This window comes from Chenopodium quinoa, unplaced genomic scaffold, assembly GCF_001683475.1.
Source record: "Chenopodium quinoa cultivar QQ74 unplaced genomic scaffold, ASM168347v1, whole genome shotgun sequence".
Taxonomy (NCBI): domain Eukaryota; kingdom Viridiplantae; phylum Streptophyta; class Magnoliopsida; order Caryophyllales; family Amaranthaceae; genus Chenopodium; species Chenopodium quinoa.
Genome location: NW_018743555.1, coordinates 2788515 through 2802173, shown reverse-complemented (window position 1 = coordinate 2802173; position 13659 = coordinate 2788515). Strand labels below are relative to the sequence as shown.

Sequence of the window (13659 nt, the reverse complement as noted above, 5' to 3'; positions counted from 1 at the left end):
ACGGACGTGCCATTGCAGACTCTCTAGGGGATTTATCTTCACTTTTCTTCGGTTTCGCTCCATTATTTCGGCTTCTAACCTCGGTTTATCATCCAAATGCCTCAAATGGTCGTCTTTGAACCTAAAAACTCAACAAAACACTAACAACCCGTGAAGCAAGGGATACACAAAAGTTGAACAAAAATAGAGTATAAGTGAACCAAAATGCCAATATACCAGGTAAACAAGGTTCGAAATCACTCTAAAATCATATCAAATAACAAGTTATCATTACTCCATTAAAGTTGTCGAGTTTTTCTCTCGTGAACCACTATTTTTACCACCATGTTTCTAGCGGCTTTGCCATCGATTTAAACAAAAATCCTAAGATACAATTGAAAAATTAAATAAAGGGCATGGTTAATCTCAAAAGGTAGGAATATTAATAATCCTCCTCCATTGGAACCCCATGCCAAGTTCGATTTCTCCATTGAAGTTCATCTTTCTCCATTGAAGTTCAAATTCTCCATTGAAGTTCATCTTTCTCCATGGAAGTTCTTTGATTCTCTATGAAAGTTCTTCGTTTCTCCATTGAAGTTCATCTTTCTCCTTAAATTCATTTATTTATTAGGCAAAATTACACTATAAACCCAATTTGTTGAAGGAAAATTTGTTTGAAAGGGACATATATGTTCACTATTTTGTATGGAAGGACCTTATATGTTTAAAGTGATCTAAAAGGACTTTATAAGTTTATTTTGTTGTGCAGGAGAACCTTGAGGTCATAATCTGGTGATTGACTTTTTTTACTCCGGCATTAACCTATCACGTGACTTACAAAAATGACCCCCACCCCCACTTTCTTTTTTTTCCACGTTTTCCCTCCAACTCCCTTATTTTGCCCAGATTTTTTCCCCATATTCTTTCTCTCTCCTCAAAAATATGGGTTCCTAAATGTAATCCTTTCTCTTTACAAATTTTTTACAAAAATAGAAGTCAACATATTTCAATTAAGTTATTTATGTTTTTTGTCTTCAATTTTGTTCGCAAAAATAAACATCACAAAATTAAGCAAAAACCGTAATTTTCGTTTGCAAATTACAATATCAAGTTCAATTTAGTTGATTTACCTAGTTTTATAGATTTATTGGACAAAAAACATAAATTCCTTCCCACGTTTGCCCCTTTTTCCCTTTCGCCATTGAAGACCAAAAAAAGAAAAAAAATTGATGTACAAAAGAGGAAATGAAAATGACAGATGAGAGAGAAGAGGATATTCATACTTGGGCCAACAAAGTCCTCTCCTTTCTAATTGGAATCCAATTTGATAGACGAGGAGAAATAATTAATGGACTTCAATCTAACTCTTTAATCTTCACTCCTTCATAGATTGTGCGTCAGAAAATAGTAGAGGAGACTAGGAGAGTGATAATTTGGGATTAGAAGAGAGAGAATAAGGAATTGGAGGGAAAACGTGCTAAAAACAGGGTTTTTTTTTAAGTCACGTGACAGGTCAATGCCGAACTTAATAATCAACACCTTGATTCTGATGTCATGGTCCCTTATAAGGTCTTATTAGACCACTTTTAACCTACATAAAGTCCTTCCAGACAATGTAGTGAACATATATGTCACTTCCAAACAAATCTTCTTTTATTGAATGAAAATGACAAACTTGCATCTTTGGAATACGAATCTAATTTAGTAACATATCCATTATAATAATATTCTAAGAAAAATCAGTTTACAAATGGAAATTAACTTAGGGGCCGTTTGGTTCGCACGAGGGAATCGGAATGGAATGAACAAAGGGAAAGGAGAAGAATAGAATGAAAATACCCTTTTTTTGCTTTGTTGTTTGTTTTTAAAACAAAGGGAATCAATCCCACCACCACACCACCACACCACCACACATTTCATCTTTCTCAGCCACCAAACTCCTCGTCGGCCCTCCCCTGCCCCTCGCCGGCTCTCCCCCTCCCATCCCCTCGTCGCCCTTCCCCTTCCCTCGTCACCGCTAGCAGCGTGAGCCACGACCTCCCCTCCCCCGAAAAAACCTCCCCTACCCCCGCAAAACCCTAGCCCCGATCTCTTTTGACCCCAAAAACCGCCGCCCAGCCCTCCCACCACCCTCGAAACCCTAGCTCTAGGGTTTCGAGGGTGGTGGGAGGGCCGGGCGGCGGTTTTCAGGGTCAAGGGAGATCGGGGCTAGGGTTTTGCGGGGCTAGGGGAGGTTTTTTTTGGGAAAGGGGAGGTTGGCGAGGCTCGGGGGAGGGGAGGGCGGTGGTCGGGGAGGTGCGACGGTGGTCTGGGATGGTTTTTCGGTGGTGATGTGATGGTGTGAAGGTGGGTAGGGAATGGAATGGAAATACCTAGGGGTGGTGGGGAATGAAGTTGGAAGGATTTGGGGTAATGGGGAGGGTAAAGAGAATGAATAAAAGTGCTAAACAAACATCAACAAAGGGAATCGGGCCAGTTGATTCCCATTCCCTTTCCTGATTACCCCCAACCAAAAGACCCCTTAGAATGAACATCTATATGTGAAAATTAAACAAGATATATGTAAATTATCATTAACAATATAAGTTTGGAATAAAGACTGATTTTTCTTAGGAGAAATTGTCAAAACAACCCGTCTTGTGTTTTTCCGGCCACACCGTGTGGCCACTTAAAGTGACCCCTATAACATTGATTAAGTAATCCCTATAATACCGACCGAGCACTAGTAGGAAAAAAGCATTAGGCACCCCCCATATGGCACCGGTTCAGGCTAAACCGGTGCCCAAAACCAGTCTAGAAATGGGCGAGATTTTACCAAAAGAGAAAAGGCACCGGTTCAAGCTGAACCGGTGCCAAAAATAAAAAAAGAACCGGTTTGAACCGGCGCCATTCAAACCGGTGCCAAATTAAAAAAAAAAAAAAATCTGCGTCTTTCTCTTTTCTTCCTCTCTTTCTCTTTCTCTTTCCTTCCCTTCATTCGTTCATCCCTTCTTTCGTTTTCTTTCAGAGTATTTGAAGTGCCTCCCCCTTTTCCCTCCACCACAGCCGCCACCTTCACCGGCCATAGAGGAGTCGAAAACCACCGCCGTTAATTCTCCCTGCTCTGCCCTTCTCTGTCTTTCACGGCCGGCCTCCACCGCCCTTCTCTGTTCGAAACAATTAACGACAGCAGCGCGCACTGCCTCCACCTCCACCAGCGCGCACTGCCTTCACCTCCACCAGCGCGCACCGTCTCCACCTCCGCGCTGCCTCCGCTAGTGCGCACCACCTTCTGTCGACCTCCACCTCCGCGCTGCCTCCGCTAGTGCGCACCACCTTCTGTCGACCTCCACCAGCGAGGGTCTTCCTCATTCTCTCATTCCCTTAGCTTCTTCCACCTCCAACTAATTTAGGGTAAGATTAAAATTGTGCTACATTATTGGGTTTTATGATTCTGATTGACTTTATTGTTGATTAAAATATCTGCTGATTACAATGGCAATATGTTCTGCTATTCATCTAAATTATTGTGATTTGTGAGATGTTGGGGTTATTATGCAAATTAATTGTATGTTTGTTCTTCATAGGTTGATTGAGTATTATTTCCAAGCTGTTGTTGGCTGTGAAATTTGTTTATGATGCCTTGTTTTGGGGAGTTTGGTTTTTGATAATTGAATCAGTTTAAGGATTTATTACTGAATTTTGTTGCTTGGATCCGATTTCAGCTGAATTCTGGCAAAGTTCTTGCTGTTGGACCTGGCCTTCGTGACAAGACGGGGAATCATATTCCTGTTGCTGTCAAAGAAGGGGATACCGTACTCCTTCCTGAATACGGAGGAACTACAGTGAAGCTTGGTGAAAAAGAGTGAGTTTATTTTTCTCCATGCACTTTTCTTTTTGTTCCAGATGGTGATTTCTTAGTCAAATTATTGTGATTGAATGCTTTGACTCTTGATCCTCGATTGAATATTTCATGCTTATACATGTACTCTTAGTACTATTTGTACAAACGTGACAACTAAATCCAGATGAAAGTAGTCGTAACTTGAATATATTAGTAATTTTGCATTACCTTGTTCCTTAGTTGAGTTTTTGTATGTTTTAATGTGTATATTAGTGACCTTGCTTCTAATTATTTGTGAATAAATTAAAAAATTATGAATAAATTAGAGAATTGTGATTACTTTATAGATTTGTGAATAATTTAGAGAATTTTGATTAAATTAGAGAATTGTGCATAAATTAGAGAAATAGTGATATTGCCACTTAATTAGTTGTGAATAAATTAGAGAATTGTGAATACATTAGAGATTCGTGAATATATTAGAGAATTAGTGACGTTGCTAATTTTTGTTTTTTAATATATAGATTCATATGTGAATTGAAGCACGAGTTTAATTAGCTTGAGGACTACATATTGAGCTCAAGTGGGTAGTTGCTATATTGGTATGACTTATAAACTTTACTTAGCTATATTTCTTTCTATTTATCCATTTAATAAAAGTTTATTCATGAAATTTCAACTTGTGTATTGTTTAATTGCAAATAAATACAACAATATATAGAATACTTAAATTGCATCATCATATGCTTAGATACCCGTTCAAGGCTTTCTCATTAGGAGAAAGTCTTGAATAGTCCCCGGTTGGGACTGTTCTTGAATGTGTACTCTCACTTAGGTGGTGAATGTATGTTTTCTTTTCGATTTTAAGGAACATCTTGGCTTACCATTTCCTCACTATGTTCTCTGGGTACATATGTGGGTAATTAATTATCTACATCGTGTACTTGGAGAACTAGGGGGAAATGCTGCCGGATTTTCCTTAAAATTGGAAAGTTGACATACATTCACTAGTGAGAGTAGACATTCAAGGATGGGTTAGGTTGGAGTGATAAGGACCCTTTGGAAACATGCATTTTTTCACTATATGAATGGTATATTCACGTTTTGTACTTGAATTTGATTTACATAAAATATGTAGCACTTACACATTATAATTATATGGTGCTATATATGTTTAGAGACAATTTACTAAATGGAGAAGGATCGTGGTTGGATGTATGGTAGACGCGATACATTGGAATTTTGGAATGGGGTTCAAGAGTTTTGCGAGAGGGCTTTAGCTTATCAACGCACACTGGGAGGCAAAGGCCTTTATTGTCCTTGTGTTGATTGTAATAATGTGAATGTGGTCGATAGTGTTGAAATCATTAGAGATCATGTATTATGTCGTGGGTTTAGGCAATTATACCATGTGTGGATTTGGCACGGAGAAAGTGGAGAGTATAGTGGGGATCTTGATCGGAATGATGTGCGTATTAGAAGCAATGAGATTCATGTGGACGAGGAATACGAGAATGATGAGTATATTGTTGATAATGGCGAGGATGAAGCCGATGAAGATCAGGCGGATGAGGTCGAGGATGAACAAGTGGATGAGATGTTGCATGGTGTTGAAGGTGAAGTGTTTGAATTATTATCGGAGGCTTCCAAAAAGCCTTTGTATCCCGGGTGCAAAAAATACTCCAAACTATCGACCGTGTTAACACTTTTCAACATTAAGTCGAAGCATGGGTGGACGGACATCAGTTTTACTTCTTTGTTGACCGCGTTAAGTGATATGTTGCCTGATGGGAATGAAATTCCTAAGTCTTATTATTACGCAAAGAAGCTCATGTGTCCCTTTGGTTTGGAGTATAAGAAGATACATGCATGTCCTAATGACTATATTTTGTATCTAAATGAGTATGAAAAACTGCAGGAGTGTCCACGATGCAAGCGGTCGCGGTACAAGCGCATGAGTTGCAATCCTGGCACGGAGGGACCTCTTGCTAAGGTTTTGTGGTATCTTCCCATTATTCCAAGGTTTAAGCGTCTGTTCTCAATACCAAAAGACGCTAAAAAGTTGAGGTGGCATGCAGAGGGAAGAAAGAAAAAAGAATGCTGAAGCATCCAGCTGACTCTCCACAGTGGAAGAACATTGATTTGAAGTTTGAGGAATTTGGTAATGAAGTCAGAAATTTAAGGCTTGGGTTGTGCACGGACGGGATGAATCCATTTGGCACACTTAGTACCCAACACATCACATGGCCGGTACTTTTAGTGATTTATAATTTGCCTCCTTGGTTGTGCATGAAACGTAAGTATGTAATGCTTTCATTGCTAATAACTGGTCCTAATCAACCTGGAAACGACATAGATGTTTACCTTGCGCCGCTTATTGACGACTTGAGAAAGATGTGGGACGAAGGGGTTTCCGTTTTCGATGCTCATCAGAACGAGATGTTCACATTGCGTGCAGCCCTTATGTGGACCATTAATGACTTCCCTGCATATGGCAACTTGTGTGCGTACAAGGTCAAAGGGGAAAAAGCATGCCCCATATCACTAGTAGAATAAATGTGATGGGAAGCGGTTATAGGCAAGCGGTTTACAAAATCCGCTTCCCATTAGATTAATAAAAAAAAAAAGAGGGAAGTGTAATGGCCAGTGGTTTTGGCGCGAACCGCTTCCCTTTTAACTAATGGACAGCGGTTTGGCCTTGAACCGCTTACCATTAGTTAAATTGGCAAGCGGTTCAAGGCCAAACCGCTGGCCATTTAAAAAAAAACCTAAAACCGTGCACCCCTCCCTTTATTTCTCTCTCTCCTCTTTCTTTACTCAGCTCTCTCTCTCTCTCTCCTCTTTCATTTTTGGTGCTCTATCTCTCTCCTCTTTCTTTCTCCCGTTTTCCCCCTCTCTCCTCTTCTCTTTCCTTCAATCCTTTCTTCTTTCACTTTCTTTTTTTCTTTGTTCTTTCTCATCTCCAAAAAATCGAACCAAAACCAAAATAATTCGAGCAAATTCAACCAAAACACCAAGTTTTTGAGCAGATTGAGGACAATTTTGAGCAAATTTCGAGTGCAATTTCAAGCAAATTCGTGCATGCGTTTGGGTGTTCAAGTTTTTTAGGTCAAATTCGACTATGAAAACTCTAGATCTAGAGTTTTTATGGTCGAATTTGAACTTTAAAACCTTAATTTCAAGCTTTTCATGGGGGTGGGTGGAGGTCGTGGTGGGCTAGATGATTTTTTTTTAAGGTGGGTCGAATTTTTTTTTTTAAATTTCGATTTTAGATTTATTTTTGGTGTGGGTACGGTCGTGGTGGGTCGTGGTTTGGGTGGGGTCTGGTCGTGGTTTGGGTAGGGGTCTGGTTGTGTGGGTGAGGGTTGTGGTTTGGGTTAGGGTTTTGGTGGGTTTCGGTGAGGATTTTGGTGGGTGGGGGTTAATTGGTGGTTCTGGTGGGTGAGGGGTGGTAGGGGGTCGTGGTGGGTTTTGGTGGGTTTCGGTGAGGGTTTTGGTGGGTGGGTGTTAGTTGGTGGTTCTGGTGGGTGAGGGGTGGTGGGGGGTCGTGGTGGGTTTTGGTGAGTTTCGGTGAGGGTTTTGATGGGTGGGGGTTAGTTGGTGGTTCTGGTGGATGAGGGGTGGTGGGGGGTCGTGGTGGGTTTTGGTGGGTTTCGGTGAGGGTTTGGTGGGTGGGGGTCATCAGTTGGGGTTCTGATGGTGGTGGCTGCTCGTGGGGGTCGTGGTGGGTGGTGGTGCTAGACGGTGGTGTTGGTGGTCGTGGCTGGAAGTTTGATCTATAACATCAGTTTTTTTTTTTATTATTTGTATTAATTTTATTTATTAATTTTTTTAATGTAAATGTAATATTACAACAAATAATTAATAAAAATATTAATGTTTTTACATATGTTTGGTTTATATATCAATTTTTGTGGAAAAAACCCAAAAAAAAAAAAATTATTTTATTTTTTATACCCATAATGGGCAGCGGTTTGGCGCCAAAACCGCTGCCCTTTCTCTAGTTATGGCAAGCGGTTCTGAACCGCTTGCCATTTAAATGGCTAATGGCAAGCCACCTAAGCCCATGCGGTTCAAAACCGCTTCCCATTAGGGGGTTTGAACAGCTTGCCATTACGTTTATTCTACTAGTGTATGTATTGATGACACATCAAGCGTATACCTGACTCATTCTCACAAAGATGTCTACCTATGGACTCGAAGGTTCCTTAGGCGTGATCACCCGTACCGTAGGCAGAAAAAGGCTTTCGATGGAACCGTGGAAGAGGATACTGCGCCTAGACCATTGACTGGTGCTGAGATTAGTGCTCAGGTGAAAGGGATACGAACGGTGTTTTGAAAATCAGAAAAAACTGTGGTCTCAGCTGCTCTATTTAAGAAAGAATCACTCTTTTGGAAGCTGTCGTACTGGAGAGAACATGACGTTAGGCATTGTCTTGATGTGATGCATATAGAGAAGAATGTGTGTGATGCTCTTTTGGGGACGCTTATGAATATCCCAGGCAAAACAAAGGACGGAAAGGGTGCACAGTTAGATTTGAAAGAGATGGGGATTCGTCCAGAATTGTGGTCTCAAGAAAAGGTTAGAAAGGGGAAGGAGCCGAGAATAAAAGATGAAAATGTTCGAAAAAAGGGAAGGAGAAGAGCAAGGGAAAGGGAAAGGCCAAAGATGCGTCAAAGAAGAAAGTTAAGGGTAAAGGGAAGGATGAAAAGAATTATTTACCCCCGGCTTGCTATACATTATCAAGGGTAGAGAAACGTATGTTTTGTGTATGTTGTACGGCATTAAGGTTCCATCAGGGTACTCATCTAACATGAAAAGATTTGTAACCTTAAATGGAGAATTGAAGCTGACAAGTATGAAATCCCATGATTGTCACATTATGATCCAAGTATTCCTACCAATTGCAATCCGTGGTATTCTACCGAAACACGTGAGGGAAGCTATTACAAGCCTTTGTTCGTTTTTCAATACAATTTGTAGCAAAGTTCTTGATCCTTGTACACTAGATGCTTTGCAAGCAGATGTGGTTGTGACTTTGTGCAAATTTGAGATGTATTTCCCACCCTCATTTTTTGACATAATGGTTCATCTGGTTCTTCATTTGGTGCGTGAGATTAAGTTATGCGGTCCAGTGTTCATGAGGTGGTGCTACCCTTTTGAAAGACACATGGGTACATTACAAGATAAAGTACGGAACCGAGATCACCCTGAAGGAAGTATAATGCAAGGGACAGTGGGTGAGGAGATAGGTAACTTTGTGGCGGACTACATAGCCCTTGCTCAACCTATTGGTCTTCCTACTTCTCGACATGAAGGTAGACTTGATGGTCATGGCACAATTGGGTCGAAACGAATGTCACCAGACCGAGATCAGTTCTTACAAGCACACCTTTATGTGTTGCACCATGTTTCAGATGTGCACCCATATTTAGACGAGCACATGGCTTGTTTGCGTGCCGAATTTCCATCAAAAGGTGAAAGGGCACTTATGCAGTTGCATAATAAGAAATTTGTTTATTGGTTTCGTGAACGAGTAATGAGTGGATTGAATGATACTAATGTGACCGATACAGTACGGTGGCTTGCGTACGGTCCTAGGGATGATGTCCGTTCATTTGAGGGATATGACATCAATGGGTACACTTTTTGGACCGAGGCTCGTGATTTGAAATCTTCCTCCACCCAAAACAGTGGTATAACTCTTGTGGCATCGTCAAGGGAGTTTGCAAGTTCTAAGGATAAATCACCTGTCGGTGCAGAGTTGTCATACTATGGTCGAATTCAAGAAATATGGGAGCTTGATTATTGTGACTTCACGGTTGCTCTTTTCAAGTGTAAGTGGGTTGATAATATCAGGCGTAACGTCAAACATGAGGACTTTACTCTTGTAGATCTTGGCCACTTGAATGATAGTGCGGAACCATTTATCCTTGCATCTCAAGCTAAGCAAGTGTTCTACGTAACTGACCCAATGGATTCAAAATGGTCTATAGTGCTAGCTGGAAAAAGAAGAATCCTAGGCATTGGAGATGTTAAGGATGAGGAAGAATATGATGCGTTTGATGATTCATCACCTTTCACTGTTCCTAGACCTGTTGTACTAAATGACATAGACAACGAAGCAGGTTATATGCGATCAGACCACAACGAAGGAATTTCATAATGAGGTAGTTTGATTTAAAGTTAGTAATGGTTTCATTGCAAATATAGTTTAGTTATCATGTATATAGGAGCATAAGTAGGCGAAAATGATATATTTGTAGTTTGAAATTGCCTAAGTGTACTCATTATCATGCATATACAAGGTTATAGCTAGGTCCATAAGTAGGTGAAACTGGCATAAATAGCTTCTACTTAACCCAACTCCTTTATTTTGTGTATGAACTAACATTTATTCATTCTAACAACCTATTTTCCATATGTAGATTGAAATTGGCATTTTGTACTCATTATCATGCATATACAAGGTTATAGGACCATAATAAGTAGGTGAAAATGGCTTAAATATCTTCTACATAACCATAATAACTATCATGCATATACTTTACTATACACTAATATTGTTTTATGATTGCTTTGACAGGTGCTTATATCTCATGGCGGACGATCATGATCCTCCTTTGGTAGAGGACATTGACGATGATGAGTATGAGGACGAGTACGAGGATGACGACTCCGATGATAGTGATGTGCCTTATGATGTGAATAAGGAGGATGACTTGGGTGAGCCAGAGGATCAGGCTCAAGATGAGTTTGAGCGTAGGCTTGACGATTTTGAAATTGCAGTTGAACGTGCACCGACCTTTGTAAATACAGCACGTGAGGTTGTTGGTGAGAACTCGACTCCTAAAAGTCAAGGCCAAGGACAAGATGAAAACAACACAGGTGGTGGAAGGGGGGAAAGGCACCGGCTGAAAGAAAAACAAGGGGTCCGACGAGAAGCTTTAAGAAACCGGACGGTCCCATGGTCTTGGAGTATGACAAAAAAGGCTAACCCGGGCCCAAATGGCGTCGACAATATGCTAATCAAGTTGGCTTATGTTCACGGAAAATCCCCATTACACTTGTAATGCGGCAAGTACCTCCGGGTTTGATTCAAGCATTTTGGGATGATACAAGGGTAAGTGTGTTTTTAGCACATTTAGACAATTTAAGATACCTTAACCTTATGGTTGTTACTAAATAGAAACTAATAATCGGTTTTAATTTGTGCTTGCAGAGGCTGTTTTCTATTCCTAATGATCCCGAGAAGAAGGGTGTTTGAATCTTTATTAGGGGAAAGATTCAGAGGCTTTAAGACCAAGTTGACTAATCGGTTGATCTACAAGAAGAAGAAGGTGCAAACAAAGAAGAATAATGCCAAAGAGGATAACCGTCTCCCGTGGCAAATATGGCCGACCGTGTCAAAAGATGATTGGGAAGAGTTTGTTAGAATGAAGAGTCAAAAGAAAGCCATTGTAAGTTTATGTAAATCTGATCTCAATTGAATAATAGCTTGACACTTTTTGTAGTAATGAGACTAACATTTTTTGTTTTGTAGGAACTTCGAGAGCAAAATCAAGAGAATGCAGAAAATAAGGAATACGTCCATCGTATGGGTCCTAAGACTTTTGGTGAAAAGAGACCTGAGTGGGTCGGTTCGGGTTTATACACTAAAGCGCTTCTAGTGGCATCGAAGGAACCCTCTAGTTCCACAATCACTACATTGGTGAGTCGTGCCGGTGATTTCTTTTGTTCTCTCCATTCGTTTGATAAGAAAACCGGAAAATGGGTCATCAAGGGTTCGGAAGCCAAAAAACTAGCGGATAAGCTTGTAAGTTACCTATGAATTGTTGAAATTAAGTCACTTTTGCATCTAAATCACTGTACAAACCATTAACTGTTTTACTGACCTCATTTTTCCTTATGCTATAGCTTGAGCACACTCAAGAGATGGTGGAGGGAAAATTTGAACCAAGTGTGGAGAATGACCCTTTCACCATGGCTTTGGGAAGGCCATATCATCCAGGACGAGTAGTAGGTTTGGGAGGGTCATTGCTTGGACGGAATAAGGTGATGGGTCTCGAATACACAAAATAGGGAGATCTCGAGCCAGTGTTAACTCACCGGGGGAGTTGGATGCCAAGGTGGCATCAATTAAGGAACAAGTACGCAATGAGTTAGTTGGTGAATTGAATGCTTGGGCGAAGCTGATGAACTTACCGACTTTGCAATTCCTCACGAGTACCCCGGTCGACTCATGTTCTGAACCAAAAGGACAAGGAGAAGGTGATAGACATGGAGGAGATGAGATACGTGGTGAAGATGTGCCACCTGAGGTAAAATCAATTGGGTTATTAAAAGTTTTAAAATACAGAGTTAATTGAGATTTCAGGTGCAATGATTGATGTACTGTTGCAGGTTCCTACTCCTACACATGCGGACTCGAGGGAGCTTGAAAATCAAACACCGCATGAATTTCCATAGTTACAGGTGATTTGTAACCCTCTACCTTAATGAATTTTGTTATATTATCTATGCTGTTGTAAAAGTCCTATTTAACTATCTTCTTTTATATATATACTTGTGTAGGAAGACACCCGGTGTGCACTTCTAGCCCCGGGGCATGAAAATAGTACGGCGTTGAGTTTGGTGGCGTATGGTAGTGCCCAACCGACGACAGGTGCTACGGCGGGGCCACATCATTACTCGGTTGGGATCAATTTAGTGGTTGTGGGGTTCGAAGACATCCCACTACCTGTACCGATAGAGGAGGTTGAGATAACAACGCTTTGGCAAGCTGTAGGTAGCTTCGTTGATTGGCCACGTGCATGGGTGAAGTTGATTAATAAGGAGGTAAATTATTTAGTTCTCAATTTTTGTCAGTGTTAAACCGTTAGACACTCTTAAAATAAAACCGCCAAATATATATATATATATTTACAATATGCAAGGTCCGCCAAGTTGATTTTGAGCCGAAATGGCTACTCACTTGCCTATTTTCTTCATTTCTCAACTAATAAACTTATACATTCTCAAACCATATCATAATTACATATGTATAAGTGATTATGAGTTGAAATTGCATAAAAGAAAAAAAGTTCTAATTTTTTTGGCGCATTTCATCAAAATAAAGCCAATTCGAGCCGAAATGGCTACTTACTTGCCTATTTTCTTCATTTCTCAACTTATAAACTCCTTGCATCTCAAAACAACTCATAATCACACATTTATAAGTGTTTGTCATTTGAAATTACATAAAAATCGCCAAGTTCTAATTTTTAATTTTTTTTTAAAATATGCAACTTCCGCCGCACCAGGACACCTGTGGGAGCCCCCCCGCTGCCGGAACAGCGAAGGAAGCCCGCGCCAAGGCCACAGCAGCCCCGACAGGTGGTTTCCAAGGCTGTAGCAGCCACGGAAGGTGGCTGCCAGTCTGCTGCAGCCTTGGCAGCAGCCTGCCTGGGCTGCTGCTGCCTCGACAGGTCGCTGCCATGGCTGTAGCAGCACAGGCAGGTGCTGCCGAGGTTGCAGCAGCCATGGCAGCCGCCTGTCGAGGCTGCAGCAGCCCAGGCAGGCTGCTGCCGAGGCTGCAGCAGTCTGGCAGCCACCTGCCGTGGCTGCTACAGCCTTGGCAGCCACCTGTCGGGGCTGCTGTGGCCTCAGGGCGGGCTGCCTTCGCTGTTCCGGGGGCGGCTCCCTCGGGTGTCCCGGTGCGGCAGAAGTTGCATATTTTTTAAAATTTTTTTTATAGCAATTTTCATCATTTCATCAAAATCAAGGTCATTTGAGTCGAAATGGCTACTCACTTGCCTATTTTCTTCATTTCTCAACTAATAAACTTATACATTCTCAAACCATATCATAATTACAT

General features: G+C 41.1%; 1 protein-coding gene across 1 annotated transcript; it reads left to right on the top strand.

Moving 5' to 3' along the window:
- Positions 1–204: 204 nt before the first annotated feature.
- Positions 205–12272, top strand: LOC110681622 (FK506-binding protein 3-like). Its single transcript, XM_021857776.1, has 6 exons — positions 205–219; positions 3684–3823; positions 10390–10630; positions 11347–11619; positions 11721–11858; positions 12207–12272. The coding sequence occupies exons 1-6, from the start codon at positions 205–207 to the stop codon at positions 12270–12272; spliced, it is 873 nt and encodes a 290-aa protein (XP_021713468.1).
- The last annotated feature ends 1387 nt before the right edge of the window (positions 12273–13659 follow it).

Excerpts from the sequence above, each read along its gene's own strand:
- LOC110681622 (XM_021857776.1), top strand. Across the intron at positions 3,824-10,389 it reads GTGAAGCTTGGTGAAAAAGA|GTGCTTATATCTCATGGCGG; the intron begins GTGAGTTTATTT and ends TTGCTTTGACAG. Across the intron at positions 10,631-11,346 it reads TTGTAAATACAGCACGTGAG|GAACTTCGAGAGCAAAATCA; the intron begins GTTGTTGGTGAG and ends TTTGTTTTGTAG.